The sequence below is a fragment of the Juglans regia genome, chromosome 16 (genome assembly GCF_001411555.2).
Source record: "Juglans regia cultivar Chandler chromosome 16, Walnut 2.0, whole genome shotgun sequence".
Lineage (NCBI taxonomy): Eukaryota > Viridiplantae > Streptophyta > Magnoliopsida > Fagales > Juglandaceae > Juglans > Juglans regia.
This window is the reverse complement of record NC_049916.1, coordinates 11,303,466-11,321,571: the sequence shown is the minus strand read 5'-3', so window position 1 is coordinate 11,321,571 and position 18,106 is coordinate 11,303,466. Positions and strand designations below refer to the sequence as shown.

The following is an 18,106-nucleotide window of genomic DNA, read 5'->3' as shown; positions in this document are numbered from 1 at the left end:
GTGATTGGGAAAGCGATTTTCCATTGGTAGAATTTGCTTACAATAATAGCTTTTAGGCTACAATACAAATGGCACCTTATGAAGCCTTGTATGGGAGAAAGTGTAGATATCCATTGTATTGGGACGAAGTAGGTGAAAGAAAATTGCTAGGATTGGAATACTTGCAGGATATGCGAAAGCAAATGGAGTTAATCTGAGGAAGGATGAAAGTAGTTGAAAGCCGTCAAAAGAGTTATGCCAACAAGTAATGGAATTTAGAATTTGATGTAGGAGACTAGATGTACGTCAAGGTATCCCCTATGAAAGGAGTCACACGTTTTGGAAAGAAGGGGAAATTGAGTCCTAGGTATGAAGGACCATTCGAAGTTATGGAAAGAGTTGGTGCAGTCGCATATCGTTTGGAACTACCAGTTGAGATGCAAGGAATGCACAACTTCTTTCATGTATCGTCATTGAAGAAGAGCTTTGGTGAAAGACAGCCTGTAGTAGTGGAAGCCGGTAGCATACGACTTCAACCGAATTTGTCTTATAAAGAATGGCCTGTTCAGATCATGGATGGCAAAGAACAACAACTAAGTAACCAGAAGGTGTCGTTAGTGAAGGTTCTTTGGACTAATCCAGCTTTACAAGAAGCAACGTGGAAAAGAGAGGATTTGATGAGGACTAAACATCCTCATTTGTTTGTAACTTAGAATTTGTGTATTCATGAACTTCACCATTGAATCAGTTGATTGTTTATATTATGTTTTCTTGTATGTAACTGTCTGTATGTTATCTATGAATGTTAGTAAATGATATGTGCACCTACCATACCCGTGAACAAGGCATGGATCGTAATAGGAATACCCCCTGTCTGTATCTTTGATAGCGCAGATTAGAGCAAGATGTGAACATAGTTGCTGGAACCGGCAAATAAGGACAGATCGAATGATGAGAGCCCATTGGCAGCAAATGGAAAGATTTGAACATCATCGCACTCATGTATTAGACACGAAGTTTCAGAATAATATTGTTCTAAGGTGAGCTCTACCACATAACAAGCGTCAACCCCCACACGACCTGTTGCTATGGAGAGATGCTAATAGGTTACGTCTTCTCGGACTTAGCCCTAAAGCAAAATCCAGTCATGCCGTAGAAGCTCGCACTTCAAGATATGAGCTTTTTTAGACTTCATATATGTCTGTTGATCGTATCTGTTATCGTGAAGAAGGACAACCTATTGAGGACACTGAGCTTGAGATTTAGCATAGATTAAATGAAATGCGAGAACATGTATTATAATTATGATTTGGATGTGATATTTTACTTTTCATATGACTCGGTGACAAATGAAGAAGGCAAAGTGCCACAACCATCATCATCTGAGGAGTCTACAGCCACCAGTGCAAGAGGTACTAAGGAGGATTGGTTAACTTCCCCTAGTAAATTTACTTTTAGTGAGACTACGGTACTGATTCCAAGGACAAAATCTTTTTCTAAGGGGGGGAGGATGCGAGGACTAAGACTTTCTAAGCTTTTTTTTTTTCCTTTTAGATAAACACATGAGAGTTTTGGCCTTCATAGGAAATTAAGGTTTGAAGTCCAATGGAATTAGGGTTCACGCCCAACTCAACGTCTTGTATGCCACTTGTCATCTAATGGATCTTATGTTTAGGACTTGATGAATCTAGATAGAATTGAGGGAAGAGAAGTAAGAAGGATCTAGGGTTTGGCCTTACACGCCTACCATAGGAGATCATCCATCTTCTTGCCATGTGTCACGCATGTAATAAGGTTTGCTTATGGGAGGAAGTTTTGTGACACTTGTCACTATGGGAGAGAATTTCTGGAAGAGTGGGGCGTAGGAAAAGCCAAGAGGCCTTTCACGGCAACCAAAGGAAAAAGGAAGAAAACATTTTTACTTTATGCCACGTGTATGCATGCAAAAAGGTAGTTTAAAAGCCTGTCTTGGGAAAGGGCAAAATAAAGCTTGGGAAGGAAGGAGCCACACGCCTAGGAAGATTTCTAGAAGAACCTTGTGTAAGACACCTTGAGATGGATGGCTAGGGCAAAGGGAGTTGTGCAATTTTGGACTAATCACATGCTTGGCCAAAAAGTTGGTGAAAGAAGATCTTCTAGGGAAGAGAGGGAAGTTTCGGAAGCCCATGCACACACACACTCCTCACATGCCACTTGGCACACATGCACACATGTAGCTGATTGAGGAAGATTGCTAGCTTGAAAAAGACCAATTAGCCATAAGATTTATTGAACCAAGACACAAAATGAAGGGCAAAAATCAAAGTGGAGCTTCGGTTTTGAGGAGGCCACGCCACATGTCCAAAAAGGTGTATTGTGTTTCCAACACAATCAAATGATGAGCTAAAGGAAGTGGCCTTAGGGTGACACACCACTTGGCATCCATGCAATGAGCTTGGCTCATGCAAGAAGTTCTTTTGTGTCTTTAAAAAAGGGAGGTGCCGAAAACCCTAGTCCTTTAGTCATTTTGAGAAATTGCTCTTGATGTGTTCGGCCATCACCCTTTCTCTCCAACTTTCTATCACTTTCTCACCATCTAAACACTCTCCACAATATTCTCTTCTCACCTAAACATTTTTTTGAGGATAAGCAAAGTAAGAAGATACTTCCAAGAGGATAATCATAGAAGGTATGAAGCCAAATTCACCCTTCCAACACACACACACGCACGGTTTCAAGGGGGTAGAGTTTCGGTTTCTAACAAAGTTCATCTAGAACTCATGCTCACACACACACACTTGAGCTGGAAGGAGTTAGCTCATGATTTGAAAGGTCTTTCCATATGAACCTACACCTATATGCACATGGTTAGATTAGGGTTTTTTTTTTTTCAAGAAAGATAGATACAACCCTACTTGCTTTAAGCCTAAAAGCATGATCCTTTGAGGATGAAGGCCACAACTCTAGTGTCTCTATGAGCTAGGGTTTTGTTGTAGGTAAGTTTCGGACTCAAGGAAGGAAGGTCCGATTGTTGGAGTCTTTTTCTTAGAAAATGATGTCTAGAGCACAACACTTGAAAGCACGGGTTAGGGTTTTTCTTGAATGATGAACCTAATTGGTACTATATGTATTTTTAGCTTACTTGCTATCTATTACGGATTTTTGTGTAGGTAAACATCTAACCTGTACTTGGATATTTTATGTATATGTCATGAAAATTTTTTGGTTGATTCGGTTTTATGTGACTATTTGTGACCTTGATGTTCTTCCATGTGTTGTGATCTTTTCTTAGTATGACTATCTCATGTATGAATAGAATGGACTATGGAATGTAATCATGTATGAAAATGAAATAAGAAGCCATGTCAGGATTCGGATTGCACAATGTTTGTTGTATGTGAATGTTTGTTACTCGACCTAACCTAGTATAGGACTAAGTTCAAGAAAATATTTGTCTATGATCACTAGAGTGTTTCAGCCACCCATTTGTATTCATTCTAAAAGGTTTTGCATAACACATTAGAAAATTCCAAGTTCATGAAAATTGATTGGGTCTATCCCTATATGAATTTGTATATGTATTGATTATGTTTGATGAATAGAAAGCTTGGTCCTGAATCATGATAAGTTTTGGATTCTATGTTTGTATGTGTATATGTATAGGTACATGTATATATAGGCATGTATGTGCAATTCATGAAAGAGTTATGGTAACTGTGCTTTGGTTGGAGCAATGTTTATGTTATGACGTAGTCACCTCGATCAAGTGGATTATTAGTTGATGCAATAACTAGCATTGGGTGGCGGTGTAGGGTAGTGCTGTGGTGGTTGAGCAGTGGGCTATGGTGCAAGAGATTGCATGGAGGAGCTTGGCAGGGAGATCTCTTTCATGGCAGTGGCTAGCGACAAGGGGGAAAATCTCAAGCTCACCAAGAGAGGTGGTTGTGTGCAGAGGAGCCAGGAGCTAGAAGTACATGAAGGGCTTGGCTTTGGTGGGGGGTCGTTTACGATGGCTGTGTTGAAGCAGCAATACCTTGAAGGCAGGAGGAACATGGAGCAGCAGCCTTAGTTTTTAGGTTGAGGGTGGCTTTTGGGGTATGTGTGTGATACTATGTAATGAATATATATGTGTGTGTATATATATATATAGGAAATTTGATAAAAGAAGGAAGGAAAGAGACATACATCATGCATGCTGTGGAAAACGGACCGCGTTATGAAGCCATGCATGAAGACGAGTCTTTGGGGGTTGTGCGTGAACTTGTGTAATGTGTGAATATAAAGTGTTATTGTAACGCCCCAAACTCGGGTGGCTTGGAGAATTAATACTTGTCACTCATAAACATGTCTCCCGACACATCCAAAGAAAATTCTCCAAAAACTTCATAAATGAAATCAATCTCAAATCTTCTCAATAATCTCATTACAAACTCCACACAATCTTTAATGCAATAAAAATAAATCAAAGGGGTCCATAACCTCCCGGTAGTCATAACAAACCAACTAAATATTTCATAAATCTTACTAAACTCAAGACGTAAATAAAACTCAAAGACATTAAGACCAAGAACACCAGAAGTCCTTCTTCTACCAACATCTCCTCAGCTTAAACACAAACAACATTCTAATCCAGGTCCTCATTTGGACTCACCACATCATCTAAAAAATATTATAATGATAGGGGGTGAGTTATCAACAACTCAGTAAGCAGAAATCATATGCTAGCGTGCAAACATGAGCATTTATAAAGTAGAGTATGCAGAACAAAATATTTTCCAGAGTTATCATGCAGAACAGAACATATTTTCAAAATAACAGAGCGATGGTTTTAAGACAAGTAAAATCCATAGTACTTTGGCACGACATAAACTGAGTATCATCATCAGATCAAAACAGAGCATCAAATAGAGCAGAGGTCATGTTTCCCCCCGTGGTAGGGTTGTGCTAACCCCGGTGGCCAAACTAGGCAGAGACAGAGGTGAAATCTTTCCTTTATTCTTCTCGGAGCCCCGAGTGTGCACACAGGAAAGACCACAATAAAACCACTTTGTTTCTAAAGTGGGTGCACTCAGAGACAGAGAAGTTGGTACCAACCCAAACAGAGCAGAGCATAACAGAGCAGAGCAGAGCAAAGCAGAGACAGAGTCAGATACGAAAAACCAGTACACCATGCCAAAGGTTTTCAGATGTTATATCAAATTAATACAGAGTACCAAAACAGAATCAGATAGTTTACACACGCTGAACACAAAAGCCATAACATCTTTCTAAATAAATGCACAACTTTTCATATTCTCAATATCGCTCTTTTTTTCCAGATTTCAGAAATCACATAACAGAATTTAGCTCATGTCTACACAATGCATGTCAGAACATATTTTTCTCTTTTTCACACAGATTTCATGAATAATGCAGAATAGTGACCGAGGTTGATCTTTGTTTTCACAAGTTCCCAACACAACACAAATTATGCAAGTTTTCATAAAATCAACGTCAGTCTTATTAACTTGTATAAAACCCAGCATAGGAACCCCGCTTACCTGACTCCTACAGCGTATTATCTATACCTTGAAATTGTCCTCTATTAATCTCAACACCTATTCATAAAAACAAAAGAAATATACACTGAGTATTAAATGACAATTGGCACAACCTCCTCTAATAATTTTAGAAAAACCCACAATTTAACACACTAATTCAACCACTTAACAACATTGGACAGCGCGCATTCCAACTCAAGATACCATATACTAATCTTAATATTTATTAAAACACCCACCAAAGCCAACGACAAACACCAATAATCAAAATATCAACCCCAATTCAATGGCCCCTATCTCCAAGCAATCATCACAACTCAACCAAAACTACAATAACAATGTAACTTCAAATGATTTAACCTCCCCTCCAAACTGTCGTATAGCAACCTGAACCATACAAAACAGCTCCTAATCACTCCCAAGTATCACTTGGTTTACTGTTCGGCCAAGCCACAACAATCCACAATTCCAAGACCACTCCAACACAAAGTGTTTACTTACTCTTGAAAATGCCCAAGAACTCACAAACTACACTTTCAAATATTTTATTGAATTGAAATAAATTGACTTGAAAATAAAGTGTGTGTGCGTGCGTAAGAGACCAAGAACAAGGCTAACTTACCAACGAAAATGAATTTCTCCCGTAATGGTTTGACTAGTTACACGAGAAACCGAAAACCGAAAGTCCAAGAACTAGGAATCACAAGCCACGGAAACCCAAGAACCGACGAAAATGCAACTCAAACTCACGGCAACCAAAACTGTATAGATGAGGAACATCAAAAAATAAATACTAAAAGCAGAATCTGCACACTACAGCAAGGGAAACCGAAAATCAAAGGAATGAAGATGGAACTCTTACCAGTCAGAAATGGAGGGATGCGAAGTGATGCCCGTGTGTTGTAGAGGAAAACCGAAATGCAAAATGGAGAGAAAACAGAGGAATGCAGCAGACGGCAACCACCGAAACTAAGTGCAGCGCAAAGGAGAAACTGAAAATTGAAGAAGTTTAGGGCAAGTGTTTCGACAACAGGAACATGAATGAACGAAAAGAAAAAAAAATGAAAAGAAATGGAAGAGAAAGAGTAACGTGGGAGAGAGGGATGCGGGAGGAAAAGAAACCGAAATGGGAAAACTGAAAGTGCGAGAAGGAAGGGAGGGAGAAACGGAAACAGAGGAAGAAATACTAACCTCCCAAAACGACGCCATTCGGGGGTCCTTACTAAACACTAAAATGGCTGGGCCATTTTCATGCACGGTTCGGGCCACTGATGAAGAAACTGGGCCTTACAGTTGTTGTTTAACCTAGCAGAAACAAATGTGCATGTAGAAGAATCAGACATGCATGTCGTGGGGGGCCGATACCATATCTCATGGGCTTGGGCTTTTGGCCCATATCAAATATTTGGCCCATGTTTCGTAGTGAACAAAAAAAAATTAATAAATTGGCTATTCCCTAAGTTTTAAGCCACAACTCATCCTTACAAAAAATATACTTGTTCAATAAATTTTCTCGGCCCATAAAAAGATTTTCCCTCTGACCCAAAAGTATTTAAGGAAATTACTAAAATAGCAAGCCCGTTAAAAAAAAAAATCGATATCTGCCAAAATACAATTTGGACCCTCAATCAATATAAAAAATAATACTCGAAAATTAACTGGACTCTTCATAAGTATAAATCCAAAAAAAAAAAAAAATTAGAAAGCGGGTTGGTGCTAGACCCGGTTGTTACACAAGTTGTAACTGATTTTGTCAGGATGGATATTCAGTAAACATAGGCGCTTTGGGTGAAAGGACTTTCTGAGTGAAAATTAAGAATATGGGCATCAGGGGCTAATACTCTTCGTTTATGTGTTTCCCGCTTCTAAAAATCTGAATACCATGGCATCACCATCTATTTTCATTATAATTGGAATGTGGTCTGAGTGAGTAGCAAATCCACGAATCACCTTACCAAAAAGAAACAAATAAGTCCACGTGTTAACGGAAAAAATTAGTCAAGTCTTTCACATATATTTCCCATTTGGTCTCGATTGTTCCACCAGGTAAACTTTTGGCCAACATATCCCAAATCAAGCAACTAGCACTCATTGACAACATTCTTGAAATCCATCATATGTCTCTTGGGTCTAAATGTCCCTCCATACTTCTCTTGCCTACTTAAAATCTCATTAAAATCTCCAAAAACTAGCCAAACATGATTTCCATTTCTTTTTAATGACCTGAGCAAGTTCTAGGTTTCATGTCTTCTAGCTGCAACATGTTGCCCATACATGCCAGTTAACTGCCACTCTCTTTTGTTTTTTCCATTCTCCACCACCAAAGTATCAATGTGACTACTCAAATAGCTACAAATGGATAAATCCACTTCAGTTTTCCACATCAAAGATAGACCACCACTAAGTCCCACCCTATCCACAACCAAACAACCATGGTAGCCCAGTTGACATTTCAATCTTTCTATCTTTCTTCCTATCAGTTTTGTTTCTTGTAAAAATAGAATCTTAGGATCTTCCTTCATGATCAGATCAGGAAGTGCTCTAACTCCACGTGGGTTCCCAAGCCCATGGGAGTTCCAACTTATGATTTTTATGGCGTCTGGCGTGGTTGAACATCAGCCTCCACCGATATCTTTAGTTGGTTATCATGTTCATCCATAAGCACCTTTTTTTTTTCTCCTCCGTACACCTTCATTCTTTATGGGTCTAACTTTTGAAGATATAGCCAAGTAAGTGCACGATAGCTGCGAAGGAGCATTGGAAAGATTTTCTTGTTAGCATGGGGTAGTTAGTATAGAATAAATCAATGGCTATTTGAAGGAAAAAAAACCCTCTACAGAGGAAATTTTTTATCAGGCCTTGAGTCTGTAGCAGAGTTTTCAAGAAGTTAAGGGCAAATTTAGAGGTAATACGAATAGGAGTTTTAAACGGCAGCCTCCACCACAAGGTGCTTTTAAACTTAATATTGATGGAGTTATATTTCATGAACAAGGGTATGCTGGAATTGGAGTGATACTTAGGGACTATGCAGGGGAGGTTAGGTAGCAATTCAAGAATCTTCTGAGATAGAATTGTTGGCTATCTTTAGAGGATTACAATTATGTCGTCCACTTGGTATACACCACTTGATCATTTAAAGTGATTCTCTTTTAGTGGTGAATGAAGTTAATGACTTACAACAATCTGATTCATTGTTGGGGAATCTGGTTTTAGATGTAAGACATGATGCAAAGATTTCAGACTTGCACAATAGAACATGTTGACAGATTATCAAATGTTGCAGCTCACACACTTGCTAGATATGCAAGGAATGTTGATAATTTAATTGTTTGCTAGGAGTCTCTTCCCCCGTGTATTCAGCAACTCATTTGGACTGAAAAGTCTATGTATTTTTCCATTTCATGATGAAATAAAATTGTCTTTTCTATAAAAATAAAAATAAAAAATCCGGATACGGATCTGGGTATTGTACCAGGATGTAAAGTCCTAGTGGCCGTTACAAAGTCTAATAATTACGTATGTAAGAGTCTAAGAGCCTTGCATTAGCTTTTAAGTCGCGATATATGTATGCTCTCTGACTGATAAGAAGAAAGTAAGGAACAAAGCAAAAGAGAGTAAGAGTTGTAGTATAGGTACAGGAATCTCTTTAAATAGTCGAATCTTATCTTCATACATTAATCATGATCAAAACAAAAAACCCTTGGTTCAACCGCTGTTGCTGCTTCCGCTGGCTGATCCGGGCATCAGCTCTCTCAGCATGGCCACCGTCTGCAACATGTTAGGCCTCTTGGAGGGGAAATCATCCACACACTGTAGTGTTATTTCCAGATACCTTACCATCTCTTTTACTTCTGCCTCTGCTGCATCAGTTTCTTTTGTCCCTGAAACCAACTCTGGGTCTATCACCTCCAATGGATTGGCTTCTCTAACTTTCATTTTCACCCACCCTACCAAGTTTGTATCTCCAAAATCCTCTTTATCAGTTGGGCGTTTCCCTGTCAAGAGCTCCAAGAGGACAACCCCAAACGAATAGACGTCACCTTTTGCAGTGCATCGGAAGCTTTGGTAGTACTCTGGGGGGACGTATCCAGGTGTGCCCGCAAGTGTGCTTACACTGAGGTGGGTGTCAAGTGCACTAATGAGTCTTGCCATTCCAAAATCTGAAACCCTGGCTTCCATTTCATGGTCAAGTAGAACATTGCTCGATTTCATGTCCCGGTGTATTATGTGTGGGATGCAGTTGTGATGTAGGAAACAGAGTCCTTTTGCCGCACCTCTCGCAATCTTTTTTCTTTCCTCCCATGTCAGAATCCGTCGATCTCGTGTCTTAGTTCTACCATGAAGCAGCTCTTCAAGGCTTCCATACTCCATGAATTCATACACAAGGAGTCTCTCCTCACCCACTTTGCAATAACCCAATAGAGGCACAAGATTCCTGTGCTTGATTTTCCCCAAAGTTTCCATCTCGGCTGTGAATTCTCGGTCACCCTGGCAACTCAATCGTATAAGCTTTTTGATTGCAACACTTGACCCATCTTTCAGCGTGGCCTTGAACACTTCTCCGAATCCTCCACACCCAATAAGGCTTTCTGCTGAAAAGCCATTGGTGGCCTCAATTAGTTGGGAGAACTTGAGCTTCCTCAACTGCCTTTGGAAAGTTGCTACATTAATGCTTAGTGGCTCTTTCTCTTTGTCAATTTTCCACGTGGTGGCTGAATGGGATGCTTGCAAGGTAGTAAGCATCTTGACTTCCTCTGCCTCCTTCCGTCTAGCACACATTGCAATTGCCCACACAGTCAGAATGCAGACAGAAGCAATTGAAATGAAAATCCCTAAGACGGTGCTATTTTCCCAAGGTGCAACTGCTGGCTTTCGACTTCTTCTGCTCTCATCCCCGTTCGGAGGTGTATCTGGTTGGTCACTGCCATTCTGGCATTCTGGTAAGGGAACCCCGCAAAGTCCTGGGTTGTTCGCGTACTGGCTTGCTGGAAGTGTACTGAGCTGTCCCCTTGTTGGGATTTGTCCTGTTAATTCGTTGCTCGACAGATCAATTTGCACTAAGAATGATAGATTTGAGAAGGAATCAGGTATATGACCCTGCAATCTGTTATGTGATGCATCAAACACGCCCAAATCTTTGAGTCGGCCAAGTGAGGAGGGGATCTCACCCGATAACTGGTTGTGGGCTAACACAAGAACTTTCAACGCCACCATGTCTCCAAATTCTTCGGGGATTTTACCACGAAACTCATTGTAAGAAAGATCCAAATACTCCAAAGTCTGGTAGTTTGTAAACTGGCTTAGGACTGGACCAGAATAAAATCTCGTGAAATCACAGGTCTTCAGCGTCGGGACCTGCTGAAGTCTTTCAGGTCGAATTCCGGAAAATTCCAACAAACCTCCGACCCCTTTACAAGAATTTCCGACATTGCGTACAAACACCATAGTGTTGCCAGATAGAATTCCGTTCGATGCTTTTGCTCCTAGCTGTCTTCCAAGTTTTGGAGGGATCTCTCCCGTAAGGTTGTTACTGTTCAAGTCCAGCCAAACCAAACTTGTGCAGCTTTCAAGCTCTCTTGGTATTTGCCCACTCAAGCTGTTGTACCCAAGTTGCAACACGGCTAGTCTTGTCAATAGACCAAATTCCCTGGGGATTTCACCTGTTAGTCCATTGCTTGTAAGCGATATCCATTCAAGATTACTGCATTTGAACAATTCAACTGGAATTTCACCGCTCAGATGATTGTTATTGAGAATGAGATCCTTGAGATTGCTGCATTTGCCCAACTCTTTTGGGATCTTCCCTTCCAACCCATTGAACCATGCTATTAGTTGCTCAAGATTCTCAAGCTTCCCAAGCTCTCCCGGAATTGAGCCATTGAGAAAGTTTAGGCTAAAATCAATGATCTTCAGCTGCATGCATTGTGATAACTCGGCGGGGATTTCTCCCACGATGAGATTATCCGGCATTCTCAACTCCTCAAGTAAGGCAGCTCCTGGACATACATCTCCCGGTATCACCCCAGAAATCCTGTTGGAGCTAAAATCTACAACACGTAATCTTTTGCAAGATGATATTGAAGCAGGAAAGGATCCAGAAATTACGTTATTACTCAACAATAAGTTCTCCAACGAGACAAGCTTCCGAAACATGGAATCGGGCAACGGACCAGATATATTGTTATTAGACAGATCGAGAAGCTGCAACCAAGGACAGGAAGATAAGGAGGCTGGAATAGAGCCAGTAATATTATTATTAGAAAGCTGAAGTTCTAAAAGTGAATTGCATGCAGTTCCCAATTCTGGGGGAATCCAGCCAGTGAGATAATTATGAGATAGATCCAATCTCTGTAAACTCCTGAATTGACCAAACGATCCTGGGATTTCCCCTGTGAGCCAATTGCCAGATAAACTCAAGTTGTTGAGACTAGTGCAGTTCGAGAGGGAGTTTGGGAGGGAACCGATTATACGGTTTCCAGACAGATCTAGATGCAGCAACGAACTGCAAGATTTCTCAATGATGTTCAAACCAGAAATTGACCCGGTAAGGTTGTTAAAGGAGAGGTCCAGAACCTGCAGTTGATTGGAATTCAATAATAGAGTGGCAGGTAACGAACCCGTCATATTGTTAAGTGAAAGATTAACATAAACCAGATTGGGACATGATTTCGATAAAAACTTATCGGGGACAGAACCAGAAAGACCAGTACAAGATAGATCAAGATGTTTTAAACCATATGGAAGCTGAAGCAAAGAAGTAGCATTTATGGTAAATGGATTGGAAGACAGTTTCAGAACAGATAACATATCTAGAGAAGCCAGATGGTCGAAGGAGATAGCCCCTGCAAGGCCCGACCCCGTTAGATCAAGTTGAGTCACTCGTCCAAGAGAGCATGAAACACCATGCCAGTTGCATGGATTCCGATCAAGCTGCCACCCTGATAAAACTCCATTAGGGTCCTTCTCTATCGTCTTAATGAACATTAAAAGTGCTTGTGCATCGGTCTTGACTGTTGAAAACCCATCTTGTTCGGTTCCAGGAACGAAAACAAACAGTATGAATAGAATAATTGACAGAGCAAGATGATAGAAGACCTGAACTGGGTTGCTTTCCATTATAGATACATGTGCAGCAACACAACTGAGAGACGGACGCAGGGAGATAGAGACAATATGGACAGGTAGCTGGGTATGTGTATTTTGTAGAGAGAGAGAGAGACAGAGAGAGATAGAGAGAGAGGCTATGATGAGATTTTGCAAAGCAGTAGGGGAAGCTTTACGAAAAGAAGTTGCTTTCCAGTGTTTTATAAAATGGAAAAAGACGCGAACCTGGGAGGGAATAAGAAAAGAAGGAAATTGGAGTGAAGTTGGTGGAGGCTGTGTACTTATACGGCTCTTGAGACTATAATTAAATTGGAGAGAGAATTTGGTGAGAGGATTGATGCGACTTTTAGTCAAAAGCATGGGGACCCGCAGACAAAGTCTATCTGAGATCGGTGCTTTGGACCGAAACGAATTGCACTGTTCTTATTGATCCAAGGATCAGTGTCTGTCAGTGAGCGTGGGAATGTTTCCATATCAGATTTTCTGAAGATATTTGAAACAGCTCAGGGAACTCTCCGTTATAAATAACTCAGAAACTTGTTAGGACCTTTCGATAATGTCTCTAATTTGGGAGTTTGCAAGGCTGATTTGGTTTCGTGATGTGATTATTTTATCTCATTTTATGATTATAATATTTTTAAATTTTTATATAAAATATAATAAATATTTTTATATTTTAATTTTTAATTTAATCTTTTTAAATTTAAAATAATAATAATATTAAAAAATAGTATTTTATTTAATTTTTAATTTTTATTTAAAATTATTTCTTCTCATTATACTTTTCAAATCAGACCTTAAATGAACACTTGGTAGTTCGTCAAATTCTTTTCATTCAAAAACCCCTCATACTGTCTATGGGAACAGTAGGATTTATTCAATTACATTTAAAACTTGCCGTCATTAGTTTCGTTCTCGATCCCTAACATCGTTAGCATATCACACTATGCTTTACGCATTAAATCAAAGTATTGAATAATGATAATTATAATTATGAATGCATAAGAATCGTACAATTATTTAAAAAAAATTAAATAATTATAAGATTTACATGAGTTTTTTTTTTAATAGTAAATCTTATTTTTTTTTAAATAATTACACAATACTTACGCACTTTACAATTATATATAATATTAATTTTTTAGTCCAACCAACTATGCATCGTCAATGTCACACATAATAGTATTCATAATCTTGAGCATAAATTATATGATGGTGTCTGAATTTGATCTCTGCTGTTATTTGCCCCCCCCACGCACAAGCAATATGATCTATATCCATGTTATAAAAAGTCTCACTGAATGAGACATCAATTCCACAACCAATTCCATTCCCATCGCATTATAAGGTAACGTTGGATGAGATTTATCTGAGCTATATGATATGTTGTAGGGGATTTTAACAAATGAGAAAATGGTGGACTGTGGGGACGTATACTGAAATCATTACATTGACTAATTCGTGCAATGCTGCCTCACTAAAGATAAAATACTGATTTGCAGGAGTAAACGAATGGGGGCCCCACATATATAGGAGCCACATCAATGAGCTATGTGATGAATGGCGTGCGAGGTTATGATGGCCCCATTTGGTTCCTTTCCCTACTTTCGCCTTTCCTTGCTTAACAAGCGGGGCCAGCTCCCTTCCTATCGAGTATTTTACCCTCTACAGCGCTCGGTTCAATCCCCTTTTATCTCGAGGTTAAAGTTTAATTTTTCTTTTTCTTTTTTAAGAGTGCCTGTTTTTCTAGTTTTATTTATAATTTTTTTTTTTATTAGAGGAATACATTTTCAAGAAAAATTTGAGGATTAGAAAATCCAGATTTTTGGAAAAATTATATCAATTTATTGTTGTAATTATAATCAAAACCTCCTTCTAAAAAGCCAAGTTAAAAGCTACAAACCCATCCAATGATGGCAATTGAATAGTCAATGAATAAGTGATCGAAATAAATACCTCTTGCCCCTTCTTTTGCAAGATTATCAGCAACAAAATTATCCTTTATATGAATGTTGTGTGGAAAATGATAAAATTTGTTGGAAAGCAAGAATGTTCTCCCAAATGTTATATAATTGCACTAGTGAATGAATTAAACAATAATTGTTGAATCAATTTCTCATTTCGAGGATTGCTATAGCCACAATGAAATTACACAAAAGTAATCACACAAATTGACGTAGTTTTATGTAATCCGTTAAATCTACTTTACAATAAAAGTAATTTTATAATCTGACGAACTACATGAAACCACATCAATTTGTGAGAATACTTTTTTGTAATTCATTTGTGGCTAATGTGATACCCCATATGATACGGATAATGGTAGGTGGTGTATGGGATCCCACATTGCTTAGAAATGAGAAGTTCTTACTCTTTATAAAGTTCTAATGGGACTCCAATTGTATCATTGATTAGTCCTTTTAGAATATAGGCTATGTGGTTTGGGCCTTCTATTGGAGTGTTACAAATGGTATAAGAACCTATCCCAACCAGAAATGTGGGACTTAAGCCGTGCCACCTATAATGGACAGGCCCGACGATGACATCGGGAATTTAAAATGGATAGATTGTGATACCCTATATGATACGGATAAGGATAGGTGGTGTATGGGATCCCACATTGCTTTGGAATGAGAAATTCTTGCTCTTTATAAGATTTCAATAGGGCTCCAATTAGATTATTGACTAATCATTTTTAAGTATAAATCATATAATTTAGACCTTCTATTGAGACGTTACAGCTAAAATATTTCTCATTTCAAATATTACACCTGATAAACTTGGCAGCAAACAAAATAAGAGGATTTGTTTTTGTAACACCCAGGCCCAATCTTGGACCAGGCCCGCAGAGGAGCCCAACTCGCCTGTAAAACGGAAGTAATTTATTTGGTCTTTTCCCTCTCCTCTTTCCCTGACGGTTTATCAATTTCTCTCCTCTCCGTGTTTCTTTCCTCCCGTAAGTTTTTCTTCTCACCATTTCTTCCACTTCCCCACGGACTCTCTCTTCTCACCATTTCTCCCACTCTCCCACAAACCCTCTCTCTTTTCTCACCTTTTTCTTCCACTCCTCCACGGACTTTCTCAGCCTCTCCTGTCCACTGCAAACCACCAGTTGTGCCTAGCTCAATGGTGTGGACGTACTGCTCCCATAAGCCTAGTGACGCCAAGGTCAGACCCCACTATCGCGGTTCATCCTCCACAATAGAACCTTCACGACCGCAAACCACCTAACCGACAACCAACCTAGTCGAACCTCCCCTTTGACTTCACACCACGATAAGCCCAGGCTTAACCCACACCACCACGTGTCGAGCAAGCCACCAGAGCAACCCCAATACCGTGAACCACCAACTAATGTTGTCGAGCTCTCTCCTACACGATGGAATCCTTAAGGCCCATTGCCTCATGCCTCCATCCTTCACCACCGTACCACGTTATGGCCACCCCGAACTGTTACACACCCAAGCTGCAGGCTCCCCTCTGTTTTATACTCCAACAAATTTGCCTCCTCCGCCATGAACCACCATGAAACAAACAAGGCGCATGGTCACCTCCACCCAATTAATATCGCAAGCCAGACCCATTGAAGAACACCACAACACTGTAAGAAATGCTCTGTCACGTCCTCTGTTTTATGAAGCGTAAACAGAGCAAACTATTTTCTTGCTCCTCGGCTCGGTTCCACCCTCTCCACTCCTTGACCATGAAGCCCACAGAGTAAACTGTCCGAAAGTCCTTACGTGATCTCTCCTGCACGCTAGCTCTCACTCGGTAAGCCTCTGCCGCCCCATCTGCTATAAACAAACGGCTACCTTGTTTTCAAATAAAATGAAAGTGAAGCCTCCCGTAAAGCTTATTACGCAAAGTAGAGTAAACTTTTGAGATGAGATTTCATTTATTTCCCTTTGAGTTATAAGCCAAATTATAATGTGTTTTGAAATTGTATTTTTGTTGGGTTTGATTTTATGATGGGCATAAGTTTGATTGCAGAAAATTATTGAGTTATTTTAAGTGTTATTCGTCTCACTCTATATTTAACAGAAAATATTTGAAGTTTTAAATTATACTAGTTGATATTTAATTTTCCGTTTACAATTGAATTTCAATAGTAAATAGTAAGTATTTAACTTTATTTTGATCGCTTTAAATCTGATCAGATCTATTTTATTAAACAAAATTATATTGTTTACTTTAATAGATTTTATTATAATTATGTTAAATGATAATTAAACTGAAAATGTATTTCTCATGGGCTTAATATTTTAAGTTGGGTTATGTTAAACCAAAAACTTTATTTTTCCTAGAGAAAATAATTAAGGAGCTAAATTATTTTATCTATTATTAGATTTTATAGATAGATTTCAATAGTAAATAATTTAGAATTTATTTTCTTAATTGGAGAAATTAAGTGGATATCTGTGAATTTAGAAAGTGATGGTATTTTAGGGTTATAAGAATTTTAGGTTTTGAGAAATTCAAATATGTTACTTAAGAATTTGCTCTGGAGACATGGCTGGTGATTTTGTCTTCTAGAGTTTTTACGTGCTTTTGCATGACAGTCGCGTGGGGCACTTGTGGCCCCATGTCAACGGCCAAACCGCGTTCATTTGTATATCTACTATCTGGAGCTCCTCATCCGTTTCCGAATGTTCAGATGCCCTTAAGGGCTCCAAAAGTAATGGATGGAGACTTGTATTTTCTCTTTTCTAATGAGGAAATCTAGAAGTTTGCAGAACCATTTAGGTTTTTGATGGTGCTGAAATGTTTAAGGCAAAGGCCATCTCTGGATGCAGATGGGATTTCTCTACTGTTGCAGTGGTTTCTTCCATGAGAAAGCAGCTCAACATGTTTGTCTGACTAACGTCTGCAGCGGATTCCAATAAAGCTTTTTGTAGGGAGGTTTGTGACATTGAAGGCGTGGCTTATAGACCTTTCCATTGGTCTCTGAATTTTAATGAAGAGGAGGAGCCGTCGGTGGTTCCTGTTTGGGTTTTCCTCCTAGGGTTGGCTCCGAATTTTTATCATCCTTCAATCCTGCGAAGTCTCTTTGCACCGATTGGTAATTATATTCGTAGTGATAATTCTACGAGGTGTGCTACGAGAACAGATGGGGCAAGGGCTTGTTTAGATTTGGATGCTATGAAACCTCCTCTTTTGTCGTTCTGGATTGGTGCTCCATCTTGTTCTACAAGTCGTTTGCAAGAGATGGTGTATGAAACATTGCCTACATTTTGTATTCATTGTAAGCAATAGGGGCATAATGATAAGACGTGTAAGAAAGGGAGTTTTAAGAAAGATGGGGAGAAGCAGCCTGGAGTTCGAAAAAAGATAAGAAAGGTTGGCCTACTTCAGTCCTTGCATTGGAGGATAAGGACTGGGAAGCAATGATCCGGTCAATACGGTGGTGGTGAGAGATGATCAGAATATTGAAGACAAGGCAGGTGAGGATGTGGCTAATTTACAGATGATGGAGTTGCCTGGTATAGAGAATTTGGATAGTGCAA

The 18,106-nt window shown here is 39.3% G+C and overlaps 2 protein-coding genes across 2 annotated transcripts; one reads left to right on the top strand and one right to left on the bottom strand.

Moving 5' to 3' along the window:
- Positions 1-278: 278 nt before the first annotated feature.
- On the top strand, positions 279-692 carry LOC109005644. Its single transcript, XM_018984658.1, has one exon. The coding sequence runs from the start codon at positions 279-281 to the stop codon at positions 690-692; it is 414 nt and encodes a 137-aa protein (XP_018840203.1).
- Positions 693-9,017: 8,325 nt separating this feature from the next.
- LOC109005713 (serine/threonine-protein kinase BRI1-like 2) lies at positions 9,018-12,801 on the bottom strand. Its single transcript, XM_018984762.2, has one exon. It carries the CDS (start codon positions 12,612-12,614, stop codon positions 9,204-9,206), a length of 3,411 nt encoding a protein of 1,136 aa, XP_018840307.1. The 5' UTR covers positions 12,615-12,801; the 3' UTR covers positions 9,018-9,203.
- Between the last annotated feature and the right edge of the window lie 5,305 nt (positions 12,802-18,106).

Excerpts from the sequence above, each read along its gene's own strand:
- LOC109005644 (XM_018984658.1), top strand. The coding sequence starts at position 279 with ATGTACGTCAAGGTATCCCCTATGAAAGGAGTCACACGTTTTGGAAAG.
- LOC109005713 (XM_018984762.2), bottom strand. The coding sequence starts at position 12,614 with ATGGAAAGCAACCCAGTTCAGGTCTTCTATCATCTTGCTCTGTCAATT.